The sequence below is a fragment of the Caretta caretta genome, chromosome 3, assembly GCF_965140235.1.
Source record: "Caretta caretta isolate rCarCar2 chromosome 3, rCarCar1.hap1, whole genome shotgun sequence".
NCBI classification, from domain to species: domain Eukaryota; kingdom Metazoa; phylum Chordata; order Testudines; family Cheloniidae; genus Caretta; species Caretta caretta.
The window spans coordinates 158,282,506-158,298,531 of NC_134208.1; the positions used below are offsets into that span (position 1 = coordinate 158,282,506).

General features: G+C 39.8%; 2 protein-coding genes across 8 annotated transcripts in view; one reads left to right on the forward strand and one right to left on the reverse strand.

The window, feature by feature from the left end:
* The window catches only part of CDC42BPA (CDC42 binding protein kinase alpha), a 327,653-nt gene that overhangs the window by 262,493 nt on the left and 49,134 nt on the right, over positions 1-16,026 (forward strand). For 4 of the 7 annotated variants that reach the window (XM_048843358.2, XM_048843360.2, XM_048843362.2 and 1 more), the window contains exons 21-22: positions 2,779-2,855; positions 9,554-9,592. In XM_048843358.2, coding sequence (XP_048699315.1) covers positions 2,779-2,855; positions 9,554-9,592 — 116 coding nt within the window. The remainder of the gene's footprint in view (positions 1-2,778; positions 2,856-9,553; positions 9,593-16,026) is intronic. The other 3 variants (XM_048843359.2, XM_048843361.2, XM_048843366.2) reach the window with 2 other exon arrangements.
* COQ8A (coenzyme Q8A) overlaps positions 6,674-16,026 on the reverse strand; it is a 144,469-nt gene continuing 135,116 nt past the window's right edge. The window contains exon 14 of the mRNA XM_048843370.2: positions 6,674-6,943. Within this exon, the coding sequence (XP_048699327.2) occupies positions 6,896-6,943 (48 nt within the window). The 3' untranslated portion in view covers positions 6,674-6,895. The remainder of the gene's footprint in view (positions 6,944-16,026) is intronic.

The window sequence follows — 16,026 nt, forward strand, 5'->3', positions numbered from 1 at the left end:
AGCCACTCCCCTGTCCCTATGTAGCTCTGCCCCCTTTGTTCTGTCCTCATGTGTCTCTGCACCTCCCTCTCCACATGGCACTGTGCCTCCACTCCCATTCAGCCTCTGCCCCCGTCTGTCCTTCCCCACTAGCCCTTATCAGCCCGTCTGACACCTCCACACACACACACGCCCCCAACACCCCACAGCCCCTGTCTCCTGACCTGGCCTGACATGCGCTGGGAAGGCAGCTCTCTTTTCCCTCACTGGGGGGAGTTGCAACTTTGTTCTGTTGCCACAGCACCCTCTGGTGGGCAAAAGGCAGAACTGCAGCAACATTTTGGCAGAAGCGTTTTTCTGCACGAAAAATTCTAAATCTGCAGGGCTTATGAAATATGTGCACACGCAGTAGCGCAGAATTACCCCAGGAGTAATTGGGAGATGGAGTAAGGCGAATCAGCTGACCTGGTGTAGCTGTAACATTTCGTGTCTTACCATCCAGGCTGAAAGAAACAATTGCAGATTGCACTTGTTTCAGGCAGACATGAATTAAAGATCTTGTGTCACTTCCGTAGGTGCAGCAACTAGTTGTTAGAACTCAAACCTGTCTCAAAACTCAAAAATTTGTGGGACAACTGTTATGCTTAGATTCAAGCATTTTATAGGGTTTGCAATCTCAAGGCATACCAAACAAGTAGTCTGCTACAACTCCTTTTCACCTAGTGTAGACAGGCCTCTGAGTGCAGCGTGACCGTTATGACAGCCCAAAAGTACCACACAATATTCAGAAATGACTGGTGCTGATTAGCTGACAAGAGGAAATTATTTATAATACTGATACTTGCTCACCATGATGTTTCACACCGATATTCAGAATAAATATCTTGATATTTATGGAGATGCAAAATGGGAATTCGGGGCTAGCTTATTGCTTTTGAAAACTTGTCCTTGTTGATGCTTCTTTTCCATATGTTTATCCTTCCATTTATAGCTTCATAAACAGTACAAAAGTACTATGGTCCCAAAAAACTAATTATCAATCTGCTGAACAAGTCTGCCTTGCAGTATTTAGTCATAAACAAGAATTTATAATTAATAGTTTACCAAATCTGGTGTTTTCGAGTATTACATTTTTGTGTTAATAGAGATAAGAGTTTAATTCTACTTCTGAAAAGACTGTAAAACTTACTTCGAAAACTTCTGGATTAAAAAAAAAAAAATGTCAGAAGTAATTAGTATCCTTTAGCCAAAAGCAAATTCATAACATTGTATGTGGACTGTTTAAATATTTAACTACTGAGAAACCCTCTTTAATCCAGATTGTTTTATATTTTAATTTGACTGTCTCTTGTAAGTAGAAGTATGTTGATGACTAAAAGATAAACATTGCAGAGGATTCAAGTGCATTAATTTTATACCCACCGACGAAGTGGGTATTCACCCACGAAAACTTATGCTCCAATACATCTGTTAGTCTATAAGGTGCCACAGGACTCTTTTCCGCTTTTACAGATCCAGACTAACACGGCTACCCCTCTGATACTTCATGTGATAGTGGCAGATTAACTCACTGTGCCTGAGTATTGTTTTCCAAGAAGGGGTAATTTAGATTAGTAGATTCATCCTGTGCACTTGATATTCTGAAACCTGGGAGGGTGATAAAATAGCACAGGGAAAAACTAATTCTATAGAATGACAACTCCTTTGAGAAATGCATTCAGTCTGGGTTTTGATAGAGAAGTAATGTGTATTTGATACTTTGGAAGGAAAAATCCTCCTTATAACATTTAATTTTTCATTGTGAGATAGATATGGAGTAGACAGGATGACATCCTAGTTAGAGAAGGAACTGTAATGTCTCTCTCTCTCTCACACACCCACATTCCCATACCCATTTTAGAAGAGAAGCTCTGATGTAATGACATATCTTCTGGGGAAACAGCAATTCAGGCATTCTCTGTGGTCATCTTATTTCTCTTAGAGCTTATTATGTGTTTGTGATTAAACACTCCCAATATTGAGGACCTGAATAATGTCAAGAAGAGACATCAGACATACTGGGCTTGATTCACCTATAGGTTGTGCCAATCCCTGTATCTTCATAGGGTTTAGACTCTTCCTGGTGAAAAGACTGCCAGGAGTGGAACTGCATTTCTAAAGCATCTGCAACATCTACACTAGGTGCTCAACTGTCCTCAAATACTTAAAAGTGGGTGGTGCTGGCTGGGCATGGGGTACCATCAAGGAACCCAGATTAAGTGCTGATTCAGCACATTTCCTTAACAATCAACACTGGCATATCTCCCTTGGAACCTCACCCATAAGTTTAAGCTGCCTTTTTCCTGACAGAATTTCTAGAGAAGGGCAGCAGTGCAAAGGCCACCTGCACCCCCTTTCTCCCCCAGGGGTACACCTCTCCTAAGATATAGAAACCCTACGGGCGCAAGGTGTGAAATGAGCCAGGTAGATGCATGTATGTGAATCAGTATTAACGCATTGTAAAGAGACACATACACATTAGATATCTGTGCATTACACAGCCTATATACATATGTGCAGTATATCTAATGTATAATCTTGGCTTTACACACATCCAGGGAAATGAACATTTAACCATATGCTGTATACTCTCTGCACGTGTGTTAAAAAGGTACCTCTTTCGTACTGAGTAGCAGACCAGAAGTGACAGTCCATAATAAATTTTAGATGATTCACCTATAACCAGATTCAGCAAGACAAAGGGCCTCCCATAAAACAGTCATTTTTCTGTAGCTTAAAAAACTTGCTGCTGTTTTCTAGGTGTAAAGCACCAAGACTCACAGAATTCTTTCTTGGCATTTTTGAATGCTCCTACCTCTGCTCTGGATCAATTTGAAGTAAGTGTGCAGCCATTTGAATGTCTTTGGCAATCATGGAAATGTTTTATTCTTGCTGTCATGCAGGTTGTGTGCATTCTTGCTTAGGAGTTAATACTGTCTTTTAATCCCATTGTCCTTCTACATTTTGGACATCATTTTAGGTTACAATAATAATTTATGATAATTGTTTGATTTACTATGCCTTCTTCCTGTTCTTGAATAGTTGTAATCATGGTCCATTCTTTTTAAAGATCATGTATGGTGAAATCTGAGAGTCTAAAAGAAAGATGAAGTTAAAATGGCCTTTCATTGTAAAAAAAAACCAACAAAAAAATAAAAAAAACCACTTAGCTAAAACAGATTACATATCCTCCATTCATTTTTATAGGAATTTGTAAACCAAGAGCTAAATACTGCCTTCGGATGTACTCACTACCATTGAGATCAGTGGTACCATGCATGTGTCCAAGAAAATCGGAGTAAAACTAAAGTAAAACTGTTTAATTCCTTTGCAATTTGTAGATCAAAGTCCTGGTAAATAAAAAAAACTGGAGGAGAAAACGTAAAATGGAAACATATTTCACGCCTTCTTTTATTTATCTAAAGTAAACAATGTAAAATTTCTATAAAACATTAGGGCTTAAATCCTGGCTCTATTTAAGTCAATGACCAAATTCCCACTGACTTCAGTTAGGTCAGGATGCTACCCTTAAGGTCAAATCCTATTCTAGAATTTGTTCATGGCTCCCACAGATGTCAACAGAAGATGCACATGACTATCTTTAATACAGCAGAATTTGACCCCTGCAGTTTAAGTAAGAAAATAATTATTGTTACATTTGAAAATTTTACTCTCCTCTTTAATGCATATTCACTATTTTCTAAAGTCGTTGCATTCTGATACATTCTGCACATCTGATCATATTTAATTTGCTTTTAATGATTTATCAGATGTTGGTTTTAATACAAAAATTCTGTCAGAATTTGGAAGTGTTTTTATTGAGTGAAGGGTAGAAAAAGCATTAGTCTGCTTTTTTTTATGGATGGATTTTGGATTAACTGTCTAAGAAACCAAAAGGCAATTAACAAAGAGTTCACAACTTTAACTGATGTAATTGTTACTTGGCATTAAAGTCATTCACAGTTTTTCTTTAATTGTTTTTGCAACACTGTATCGTTATTTATTTTTACAGAATAGTTCTCTTCATCCATTTTTTTCTGTTTCTTTACTGCTGTGTTCATTAAATAGGATTCCTTTTCTTCTTCTTCTTCATCCTCATTGATTGATTTTATGGATGATGTAAGTCTTTGACCTTCAAATCAGTAAATCTCTCAATAAAAGAAATTGGTGGATTGATCTGGCAAATTCAAACATAATGCAGTCAATTTAAGAATTGTATGATTTCAAATGCATCTGAGAGCACCAAATTCTCCTGCACGAATATATCTATATCTTTGTATAGATAGATATATACTATATAGATAAACAGTTTGAAGAAATATATTTCTCTCTTTGATGCAGGTATTGAGATTTCTCTTTGCAAAATGCTTTTGTATTATGGGAAGGTGCTATAAATGTTGTCAATTTGTCCGAGCTAATCTACTAAATTGTCACCTACTCTCAGTCCTCTGACAACAGTTCTGAAATCATCTGTGATGTTATATAATTAATTTCAGTATGTTGTTTTATATTATACCCATTTTCACTAATTACTTTCTAGCAGTTTTTAGTCACTTTGCTGAAGATTTTTTCTCTGTCTGGATGACTTCTGAAGTTTCTTTTTTTAGTTTTCTCAAATAAATAATAGATTTTGCATTTTTAGTGAATGGTCTTACTATTAAAACTGGTTGGGTCGGTAATTGTGTCAAATTTCACCATAACCAGAATGAGTATAGCAATCTATTTTTGTTGTTTGGAATTTGTTTTTAATGTAGGAAAACATTGAAATATGTACACTAGTTGGTGGCAAACTTAGCTAGTGAATCATTTTAAAAGCTGTAAATTGACTGCATTATTTATTTTCCAGACCCAAGTAGTAGGCTAGTAGATTTAAATACTTAGAAGTGTTGTATCAAAATAGGCACCTTTTGCCCTCTTTATAGAACTCTACATTATAACACTGTTTGATATCAGGTTATGGTCTCAGCTCTATTAAAATGCCTTATAATTAATTGTGTTGTAAAAACACCATTATAAAATTGAAAGTGGGAGTCCATGAAGAATGTTGAAAGAAAGAGGATGTAGTGTATAATCCTATCCTGATAATGTCCTTTTCACAACAGAAATTCTTAAAAATATTTCTTCTCTTGTATATGGTTTATTCCTATGGTTAGAGCACATACTGTGTGAGTGTATGTTTGTGATACCCCATTAGAAGTATTAGACCATAGTCTATATTATCATATTACAAACCAGAAAGATTGCTTTTCTGACATCTTAGAAATATCCTTATGCCTAGAGACACCAAAGTAATCTTTGTCATGATAACTTTTATCCTGACTGTTTATGGTTCTATGTTTGGGTTAAAGAAGCATTCTACTTTGTGGAAGAGCATTATGAAAAGGTTGCCCAGCTCAACCTGCTCTTTAATACACACTGAGAAACATGATCTTTAAAAAAAACACACCACTCCCTTTTCAAAACATTGTAGAAGGTAATAAAATAAATGTTTGGGAACACATTTAATATGGCCTACCTTTGGAGAGGGGACCTTAAGAAGGAGATGGGCAAACGAAAATCTGCTGCTAGGCTTGTAAACTTAGTTCTGAAAGTCATCAATCAATCAATAAATAAATATTTGTTAAAGCAGAGACTGTATTTTTCACAAATACTGCAACCAAATCAAATATATTATTTCCCCTTATGCAGGCAAAAAGGCATTTTATGCATCTTTCAGAAAAAATAATCATTTACAATAGTTCCAGCATAATTCTGGCAAAGTCTTGGGTGTGTTATCCATTGGTTCACATCACAGCTGTAACATTATAACAACAGTGCAAAATGCCAAGCTGTTGATCTTGTGGCATGTGCAGCGTCAACTGTCAAATGAGTACAGTTTGTGTGTGTTCCACTGTTGGCTAACCTGCCTTAGAGCAGTGATTTCCAACCTTTTTACGCACAAGATCACTTTTGACTTTAAGATCAACCCAGGATCTACCCCGCCCCTTCCCCAAGGCCCCATCCTGCTCACTCCATTTCCCCCTTCCTCCATTGCTCACTCTCCCCCATCCTCGCTCACTTTCACCGGCCTGGGGCAGTGGGCTGTGGTGAGGGAGGGGGTGTAGGCTCTGGGCTGGGGCCAAGGGGTTCGGAGTGTGGGAGGGGGCTCTGGGCTGAGCCTGGGGCAGGGTGTTAAGGTGCAGGAGGGGATGAGAGGTGCGGGCTCTGGGAGGGAGTTTGGGTGCAGGAGGGGGCATCGGGCTGGGGCAGCAGGTTGGGGTGCAGGAGGGGGTGCAAGGTTCAGGCTCTAGCCAGGAAGCGCTTACCACAGGCGGCTCCCGGGCAGTGGCGCAGCGTGTCTAAGGCAGGCTTCCTGCCTGCCCTGGCCCCTACGCTGCTCCTAGAAACAGCTGGCTTGACTTTGTGGCCCCCGGGGGGTGGGGGGGGTTAGGTGGCTCCACACACTGCTACTGCCCCTGTCCCCCCAGCGCTGACTCCGCAGCTCCCATTGGCCGGGAACTGGGGTGCTGGTGCTGGGGGGCAGCGGCAGCATGTGGAGCTGCCTGACCCCCCCCCCCCCCCCCGGGGCCACAGAGACATGCCAGATGCTTCCGGGAGTGGTGTGGGGCCTGGGCAGGTAGCCCCGCGCCGCCAGACTTTTAGTGGCTGGAGATCACAATTGACTAGCAGAGGCTCCAGGATCAACCAGTTTATCACGATCTACCGGTTGGTGACCACTGCCTTAGAAGATGGTCTTCTTGATTGGTCCGCCAAGATTTAACCTTCTCCTAATGCTGATCTTGCAGTGCTTTGCAGTACTCTAGATATCACTGTATATGTTGTTAAAGTTGGATGGGTTAACATTTTAATGCTTAACATACAAAACATGAGACATTCATCATTGGGTCTTCAGGCTCAGTTCAGTGGGAGGTTCTCTCATCTCAATCTACAGTAAACAAGAGTACAGTTTAGAACAGTAGTTAGGAGGGACAGAGGATAACGTAGGTAGCATAGAGAGAGAGTACTTTCTCACTCTGCAAAGAAGCATAAAGAAGTCATCATCTTTCCAAGGGAGGACAGAAGCCATCACAGACAAGTGAGATATTTACTTAATTTCACCTGCCATTATCCTGTATGCCAACTAGTTATTAGCTAGAGCTGGTCAAAAAAAAAATTTAGGGGAACAGTTTTCCATCAAAAAATGCAGTTTTGTCAGAATTTAAATGTTTTGCAGGAACATGCAGATTTTGCCAAAATTTTTAGTGGGGAAAAAGTTGAAAAAAATATTTTGACTTTCTTGTTTAATTTTGATAATGTTGCAATTTTTCATTTTAACTTTATCATTTCAACTTTTATATTAAAATATTGACATTAATGTTACATTTTTATTTAATATTTCAATATTATTGTAACTAAACAGCTTGATGATTCTGAATCAAAAATTTTCAGAATATTCTGCAGAAAATTGTGATTTTTCATTCTAATTTGGAATGGAAACAGAATTCAAAAAGTCAAAATTCACCACAGAATGAACATAACATTTTCCAACTCTCGCTTTTATTAGCCCCTCTAGTTAATTTTTAATGCATATGATAAACTACTGGATTGTTGCTGAAGTTGAACATTCCAGTTATGCCCAGATAGAACCAACCTATTGTACTGCTGAATGTAGCAGGTACCTTTTCATATTCCATTGCCTACAGTGAATTAATAATGAATGAGGGTAGCCTAGAGGTTGCTGTGGGAAAGGGCCAACAACAAAAGTGTCATACATTAAATAACTTATTTAATTATGTTAATTGGAGGGGCATATCTGAATTTGCACAAGGTAAATATGCTATCTTTCATTTAATTGATCACAATCTAATTTATCAAGTAACACCCTTAAGAAATTATCTCTGAATTACAAAGGTTAAACAGAAAATAAATATATTATTCTTCATAGGTAGCTCAGTTCCATGCTCTAGGCCTATTAAACAAGTTTTATCTCAGTATATATCAAACAGAACTTAAATAAATAAAATAGGAGTCTTAAAAAAATACCACTATCACCCTAGACATGGCCTCCATTCCCCATTCAGTCTCCCTGATTGACAATAATAGCCTGGAAGAACAATGACAGGTTTTTGTAGCATGACTTGAAGGGAATTAAATTTAAACCCTGTCAAACCAAGAAGGAGTGTGAGTTCCAAAACCAAAGACCTTCACCTGCCACCACCCCCTACCCAATCAACTCCGCTAGCTAGAGTTCCTCAGGAGATTGCAGTTGCTGCAGTATCATATGGGGTGTTCTCTTGAGTAGGACCAGCAACAGATATTGCTAAGGTCCTGTATCATCTCCTCCCTAGACACGCAGTAACCCCATGCTCCCCCTAAAATGCTGGTAATAGTTTAGGGACCAAGATACTGAGCTAAATTTTACTCCCATTTTACACCCTTTGCAAGCCCACTGAAGACCATGTAATTTCATGGGTGTAAATCACTTCAGAATTTGACTCACTAAACATATGCTTTCAAATTATCTATTTACATACATGGGCAGAGCTCTGCTTGAATCTCTGCCATCCAAATAATTGAAATGTTTATAGCAAACTATGAATGATTGTAGTTATTCTAATTGTACCGACAAAGAAGACTATAATTTCCCTAGTTCTATTGGAGAAAAATCAAAATAGATGTCTGCGCTCCAGCTGCCTATGACTGGAGCCTGCAGATGCTTCAGGAGGAAGAGAAACATCTCACTGTGCTGATGATTCACTATGCCCCTCCCCTATCAAATAGCAACTTGGTCTATGTTTTAAGGGTAGTGATTGTGATCACTTTTATATTTCATATTAAGTGTAACCTACTGTGGCCCTAGCAAGCATTTGCCCTACTTATTGGAACAGATATTTTTTTCATTCTTAAATAATTGTAAATGAAATGTGTCTGCCTCCTGAGTGACTGAAGCTGGTGTTTCAAGTCCTATCCTTCTATCAATCCTTGCTTAAAATACCCTTTGGCTTCAGTTGGACTCCCACACATGGAACATTGTCTCTGGCACTCATGAGTCTCCACTGTATCAACTGGATCCACAACTTTCATAGTTAATTACTTAATAGCTTTTTGCCGCATTCTGTAGTGAGGACCCTGGCTGCACCCACACATTGATAATTCCTTAGGTTTGGAAGAATTATGGTTCTTAATAGTATTTTAAACTGAACACATTGGGCCTTCAAGAGAAGAAACTATCCATCTTTTACTGATGATAAAGGTATTTATTGTGGAAGCCATGCATATGTTGTCTAATGTAGTGTACACTGTAGAGCATTATTGTCTGCTGTAAAGTTACAGGATTTGAAATAACTGTTTCTTTCCTATGTTTTTTCCTCGTGTTGTTCCCCCTTATGAGTAACATCCCCAAAATATGTACAAAATATTTGTCTTAGAAATATTTATTTTAAAAATATATTTGTACATGTCTACAGTTTGTCTAGTAACATAGTGACAAATTCTGAGCTAGTGTGTGCCCTTGTGTTAAGTTTTGTAACACATTTTCCTCCTTTCTTTGTTGAAGCGCTCTCCTTCCTGTATTCCAGCTAACAAAGGCAGACGTGTAAGATGCTGTCTTACTCTGTGTGGCCCTTTATTTTTGCCTGTGGTGTACATGCCTTTGTTTAATGTAGACTGTCCTATGTTGACTATTTACAGCTTGTGTATTTATCTTACTGCATGTCTTGTGCTGCTGTTACCGCTGCTGCTGCGCTATTTGATGTTTTAAAGCTATGAGTACAAAGCTTTAGGAATGCTTTATTTGGTAAGATTTCTGTGACCAGAATACCACAGTAACTAAAGATGGTGCTTTGGGTTTAATTCTTTTTTGATACGAAAGGGAAAGTCACTAAAGCTCATTGTGAAAACTGATCAGATAGCAGCACAGGAGGATGAGCAGGATTCAAATGAGAGCCTCTTTGCTTCCACTGCATTCTGAAAGTGTTTGGGAGGTATTTTACAGGAATTTCCCATAGAAAGCAGAAGTTTGGCAGTCAGGGGGCATATTTAGGAACTATCATGGCCCAGAGATGTTTTCTTTAAAAAAAAAAAAATAGAATTATAAGCAGGTAATAATTTAAGTAAATTGTAATAGCCAGTAGAAGCAGAAACTCACATCCATGATAATATATGATGCTAAATATCTTCAACCTCGGAGGTGCATCTAAAGCCTTTGGTGGATTTATAAACATTTCTGAAAATTTATATAACACGCACGATTGTATCCTATCAAAGTGTTGTCAGGATGTGTTCGGGATAGGTGCATTACCCAACAAGGAGTAATATGTCTGTCCTGAACTCACTCCACTTTGTGATTAAATATGTCATAGAGTACTGGAAAAACCACCTATATTAATATTTGATGATTTGGCTAATGATTTTTGATCTCTTTAATAATAATAATAAAATAAATAATATGTTAGCTGCAGTTAAAAATATAGAATTTTTCCCAACCCCGTTACAGGGTACAATATCTACTATTTAAGCACTATGGCTCTGATTTAGAAGTCCATCTCAGTTCAGCATGTACTTTAGTGCTTTGTTGGATATGGATGGATTTAAATACAAACTTAAATACAGAATTGGGGCCCACAGGCTCAGTCCTGCAGCCCTTAAACATGTGTAGTCCTGTGGAAGTCAGCAAGACTGCTTGCATGATTAAGGGCTGCACAGTTTGGTGATACAACACATGCTTTAGATAATCTAATAGTTAATAGAGTTTATGGGCTAATTTGAAGAATTTTAATGTGGCCAGCTTAGGGCCTAGACATTACTGAGAGCTTTTTCTACACGATGTGGCAATATACACTACGAGGGCGTGAACTTTATGTCGCAGTGACTGGCCCATGTGGACCCTTCTGGTATGCGCTAAAAGTTCGCTAGCATATTTTAACTTAGTACTGTTTCAGCACAGGAGGGAACTTTTAGTTTGCACCTGCAGGTTCTATGCAAGCCAGTCAGTGCACAATAAGTTGTTGTGCTTTAGAATACACACTCCTGCTGTGCACGTTGCCTCACCATATAGACAAGCCCTGAATCCACTTTGTTTGGAACTAAACTTTGGAAATACTGCAGCATCCAACAAACTAAGACCCTGCTTCTACACTATTCAAGTTAATAGCAAAACTCCCACTGACTTTCCATAGTGCTGGATCAGGCCCTAAGTTAATTTTTCAGTTTCATAAGTGCAGTAACAAACATTTCTTTTAACACAGTAGATAACTTCCTAAATACAAAACTATGTAGACCTTTCCAGAAAAGTTTCATAAATTCTACTACATTGGTGGCAAATAGTTTATCTTTTAAGGATGTACCTTGAAGATGTTCTTCTGCATGCAAATATTAGGTTGCAAGGTAACCTTATCTCTCCAGTAGATATTCCTTTCTTTCTGAATATTTTGAAATATTTATGAAACTCCAGATTAGATCTCCAAATTTAACTACAAAAAGGATGGCATTTCTGTCTCTTGCCAATTAATTGCTGGGTTTTTTTGTTTTGTTTTTAAATATGAGTGGTAGGGATTTTGAGTGAGACCCAAGCAATTCATATTTGGATTTTGCAAAATAATTTAAAATGCCTATAGCACCATTGTCATATGGCTGGGGATATTATTACTTAAAGGTATCATTAGTTTCTGACATTAGTGAAGATTTGGAGTTATAATTTGCACCTGGTAAATCTGAGCACAAAAAAGTTTGCTTACTGCTAATTGTTGCCATAATGCTGGAAATATATTTTTTACATGTAGCGAACAGGTATATTGGTAAGTAGGAATTTTTACTTTTCAGTATGGAAAGAGAACACATACATCATAACTGGTAGAAACCTTTATCCATCTTGAGTTTAAGATGAAGAACATTCTCCACCAAGAGTTCTCTAAAACAGTTTGAAGCATTTGTAAAAATTACAAACCAGAGCACACCCTCATACTAGTTTTAAAAAAATTCTACAATTACACCTGTTCACTACTGTGAGTATATTTTTAGATGGAAAGGACCATTTATCCATGTTCAAGAAGGGCAGCTTGGAAATGTAACATGTTTCCTGAAGGGTTATATAGTTTATGGTACTCCATCCTATTGTTGCTGGGCAATTATTTTTTTGATTACCAGGGTGGCCATTCCCAACTGACCTAGCAAAGCATTATTTGGTGGAAAGATGGGGAAATTGTGATATGTGATAACATTTTTTTTTAGAAAAGACAGTCAACAATCTAGCCTAGTGCAAACACCCTTGGTCTCCCCATTATTTATAGTGTAGTAGTTTAGTTGCTAACAGAGAGAAAAGCAGCTACCTAGTCAGCCTACTTTTTAAAAATATATTTATACAGAAAAGTTCAACTCAGTGGACACATCTTGTTTTTGGAGTGGCTCTGCATATTCCCACTTAAGGGTACTGCACAACCTTGTGGTGTCTTGAGATAGAACCATTATCTAGCAGTGTCAGCTAGAGAACTCTCATGCCCCTCGAGGGCAAGGCTATATAGGGGGTGGGGCACCCTCATCACCTCAGTTCTTCCAACTGCATGCCGCAAACAGATGCGACCCTCTCTGGTTTCTTCAGAGCCAGAGCTTCTTTCTTCTTAGATAGATAGTGTTAGCTATTAGTTTAGTCAGTTAGTGATTCTTTTTCAGTTCTGTGTTATGGCAGAACTGAAGAAGCAGAAAAAGGCAGGTTTTAAAAGGTGTCTTTCCTGCCCAGCTGTCTTCCGAACACCCAACGACCACGCGTGGTGCCTCAGATATTCACCTTCTGATTGTTTGATCTGAAGGCCTCTTCTCTCAGAGCCCAACAGGATAGGGAGACTCGCCTGCAGCTCCTTCTCCTGGAGGAAGCCCTCAAGGCCAGACCCTGTAGTTCTAAGTAACCTTCCGATCCAGAGTCAAAAAGACCAGTCTTGGCCCCTGTTGCTCCCACCAACAAAGGACTGAAGTGTTCCAAGAAGTAGCACTCCTGACTGGGATCAAATCCCATTCCCGAGGCCCGCTCAATAAAGCCTCTGAGGCTGCACAGGGCCAAAGCAATGACCATATGGTTGGATACCACAGCCCTGGTTCCAGAAGAGAGACCAAGAGACAGTTGTCTCTGACAGTTCGAGGGCACTGGTCTGCTCAGGAGAAAACCGTGCACATCAATGTATTGGAATTAAGAGCTGTTCGTCTGGCTCTCAAATCATTCCTCCATCACCTGCAGGTGAGGGTTGTGTAAGTGGTTAGAGGCAATACATCAGCAATGAATTAATCAACAAGCAGGGGGGTGCTCACTCTGCTCTTCTGTGTTCAAAGATAAGTCTGTGAAATTTGTGTTTTCGTCACAACATTTACCCTATGGCTCTGCATCCAGCAGGGGAAAGCAATGTACTTGCCGTTCATCTCAGCAGAGACAACTCCCCGGTGCACAAATGGTCTTTAGAGGATCAATTGGTTGAGACTATTTTCCAGCTGTGGTCGACCAGCCATAGACCTGTTTGCAACCAGACAACAAAAAATGTCACCTTTTCTGTTCCAGAGCAGGCTGGGACAGTCAGTTTTTGTCAGATGCCTTCCTTCTACACTGGGGAAGGTCCACTCCCCCCCATTGATCCAGGTAGTAAGGATGGTATGTCAGGACAGGGCAACAATGATACTGATTGGCCTGGCTAGGCCATGTCAGCAGTGGTTGACTGATTTCCTTCAACTGTGTGGCGGAGTTTTTATGCATCTTCCACTATCACCAGATCTCCTATCCCAGCAGGACACAGGATCTTTCATCCAGGCTCACAGTCTCTTCACAAGATAGTGTGAGCAATCTGACTTTGACTTGGTCTGCTCTTGAGCACTTGTGTTCTCCATCTGTGCAGGACATACTAGTTAACTCTAGAAAACAATCTACGAGAAACTGTTACCATCTAAAGTGGTCCAGATTTCAGGCATGGATGAAGGGAGATTCTGACTCCTCTCTATATTGGCTTTGTGTTCTGGAATACTTAAAGAACAGATATTATAGCTATCATGTCGGCCAGGAGAGTATGTGAATTGAATGCCCTTGTGGCTGATGCACCCTTCATTTCTTTCCCTGAGGACAACATAGTTCTCAGATCTGATCATAGATTTTTACATAAGGTGGTGTCTGATTTTCACATCAGTCAGACAATGCCAGTCTTTTCCCCTAAGCCTCACTCTAATAAACAAGAATCTGTCATACATGCTTTGGATGCCAGAAGGGCCCTCACCTATTACCTAGAGAGGACTAAAAGTTTTCATAAATCTTACAGATTGATTGTGCCTTATGCCAAAAGCCACATGAGGCATATGGTTTCTTCCCAGACTATTTCTCAGTGGATTAAACAATACACCGCTGAATGGTATACAAAAGCAAAAGTCCCCGTACCTGCTGCAATTCAAGTGCATTCCACTAGAGCTGTGGCTATGTCCTTCACCTGTTTTAGGCAGGGGCCAGTTGTTGAAATCTGCAAAGCTGCAACCTGGGATTTTGGTGCATATTTTCACCAAGCACAATGCTCTGGACTTGGTTTCTAGGGTGGACATAGGATTCAGCAAGACGGTGCTTCAGTCTCTATTCAAATAGGTCTCTGTTCCTGCCTCCAGGTTTGTTTCATCACTGCTTATTATTTCTGTCCCATAAGTGAGACTATGCAGAGCCACTCGAAGAAGAAATGAAGGTTACTTACCAGTAATCAGAGTTCTTTGAAATGGCTCTGCATATTCACACTTGCTACCTGCCTTCCCCTTTGTCAGAGTCCTTGTTTTCTGGGTCTCTGGCTTTGCAGTGAAAGAAACTGAGGTGGGGAGGGCACTCAACCCCTGACATAGTCTCACCCTAAGTGTGCCAAGAGTGCTCTAGCTGACACTGCTAGAAGATGGTTCTACTGCAAGGACCTCAAGGTGGTGCAGTACCCTTAAGTGTAAGTATGCAGCTCCATCTCGACTAACTTTGGGTACAGGCCAGTAACCTTCATTTTTCAGTGACGACTTGCTTCTGTCCAAGATTTTCAGGTAAATTGACTCAGGTCCAGTGCTACACAATAGAGAGTTGTAGTCTTGCCTCTGTGCCCGAAGAATCATCTCCTTAGAAAACCTTGGTAGCTCAGTTAGGATTGAGTGTCGGCATCTCATACAATATTAAGAATCAAGAAAAAGGCCCCTTGCACGGGCTGCATCTGTACTCGGGATGGCTTTACTTTCCTGCAGTTCAAATTATGTACACCTACATCCTCAAAAAACAGCCATTTCTGTAGCAACAGTGGTTTCCCTAGCAAAGGAAATTTGTAGTTTGCTCGGTCTTTTTCCTCTGATTGTTAAACATAGTATTTAGCAATTTTGTAGTAAGTTACTAAATTTACTTGGCAGGGGATTTTTTTCATATAATTTAGCAGCGTTTGCAGTAACAGACAAATTTGTTGTATTGTCTTTCAAAATACTGTGAATAATTAGAACCTGAAGAATCCTCAAAAGTGAAATATTCTAGAATATACTTTATTACAAACTTTTCATACATCTTTGTCTAAAATGTGTTTCTTTAGAAAAGTTGTGTTTTCTTTTTCAGCTGTTTTTCCAATTTTAAACATTTAGCTCTTCTTTCCATTTAGAGCCCCAATCCTTCACTTGGATTCTCTGTATCTGTGCAGCAACCCACTGCTGTCAATGGGATTTCAAATATATAGGGCCCACACAAGCAAATCTAGTTACAGGAGTTGGACTGTAACGAAGCGACAACTCACCGATGCGGCGCCTCCTGCTGGTCGTCTGGGAATTAGCTCTTTCCAGTGTTGGAGCGCCCTCTGCAGGCCGGTGTCTCACCTGCCGCTGGCCCTATGTCCCTCCCGGACCCCAGTACCCTTTACATTCGGGTGCTGCCCCAGCAGTACCCCACCACGCTCTGGGTCTCCCCTCCCAGGGGAACCCCAACCCTCTATACCCACCTTGCCTCAGTGGCTACTGCCAGTCACCATCTAGCCCCCACTCACTGGGGCACACTGCAGTTTAATAGCCACTCAT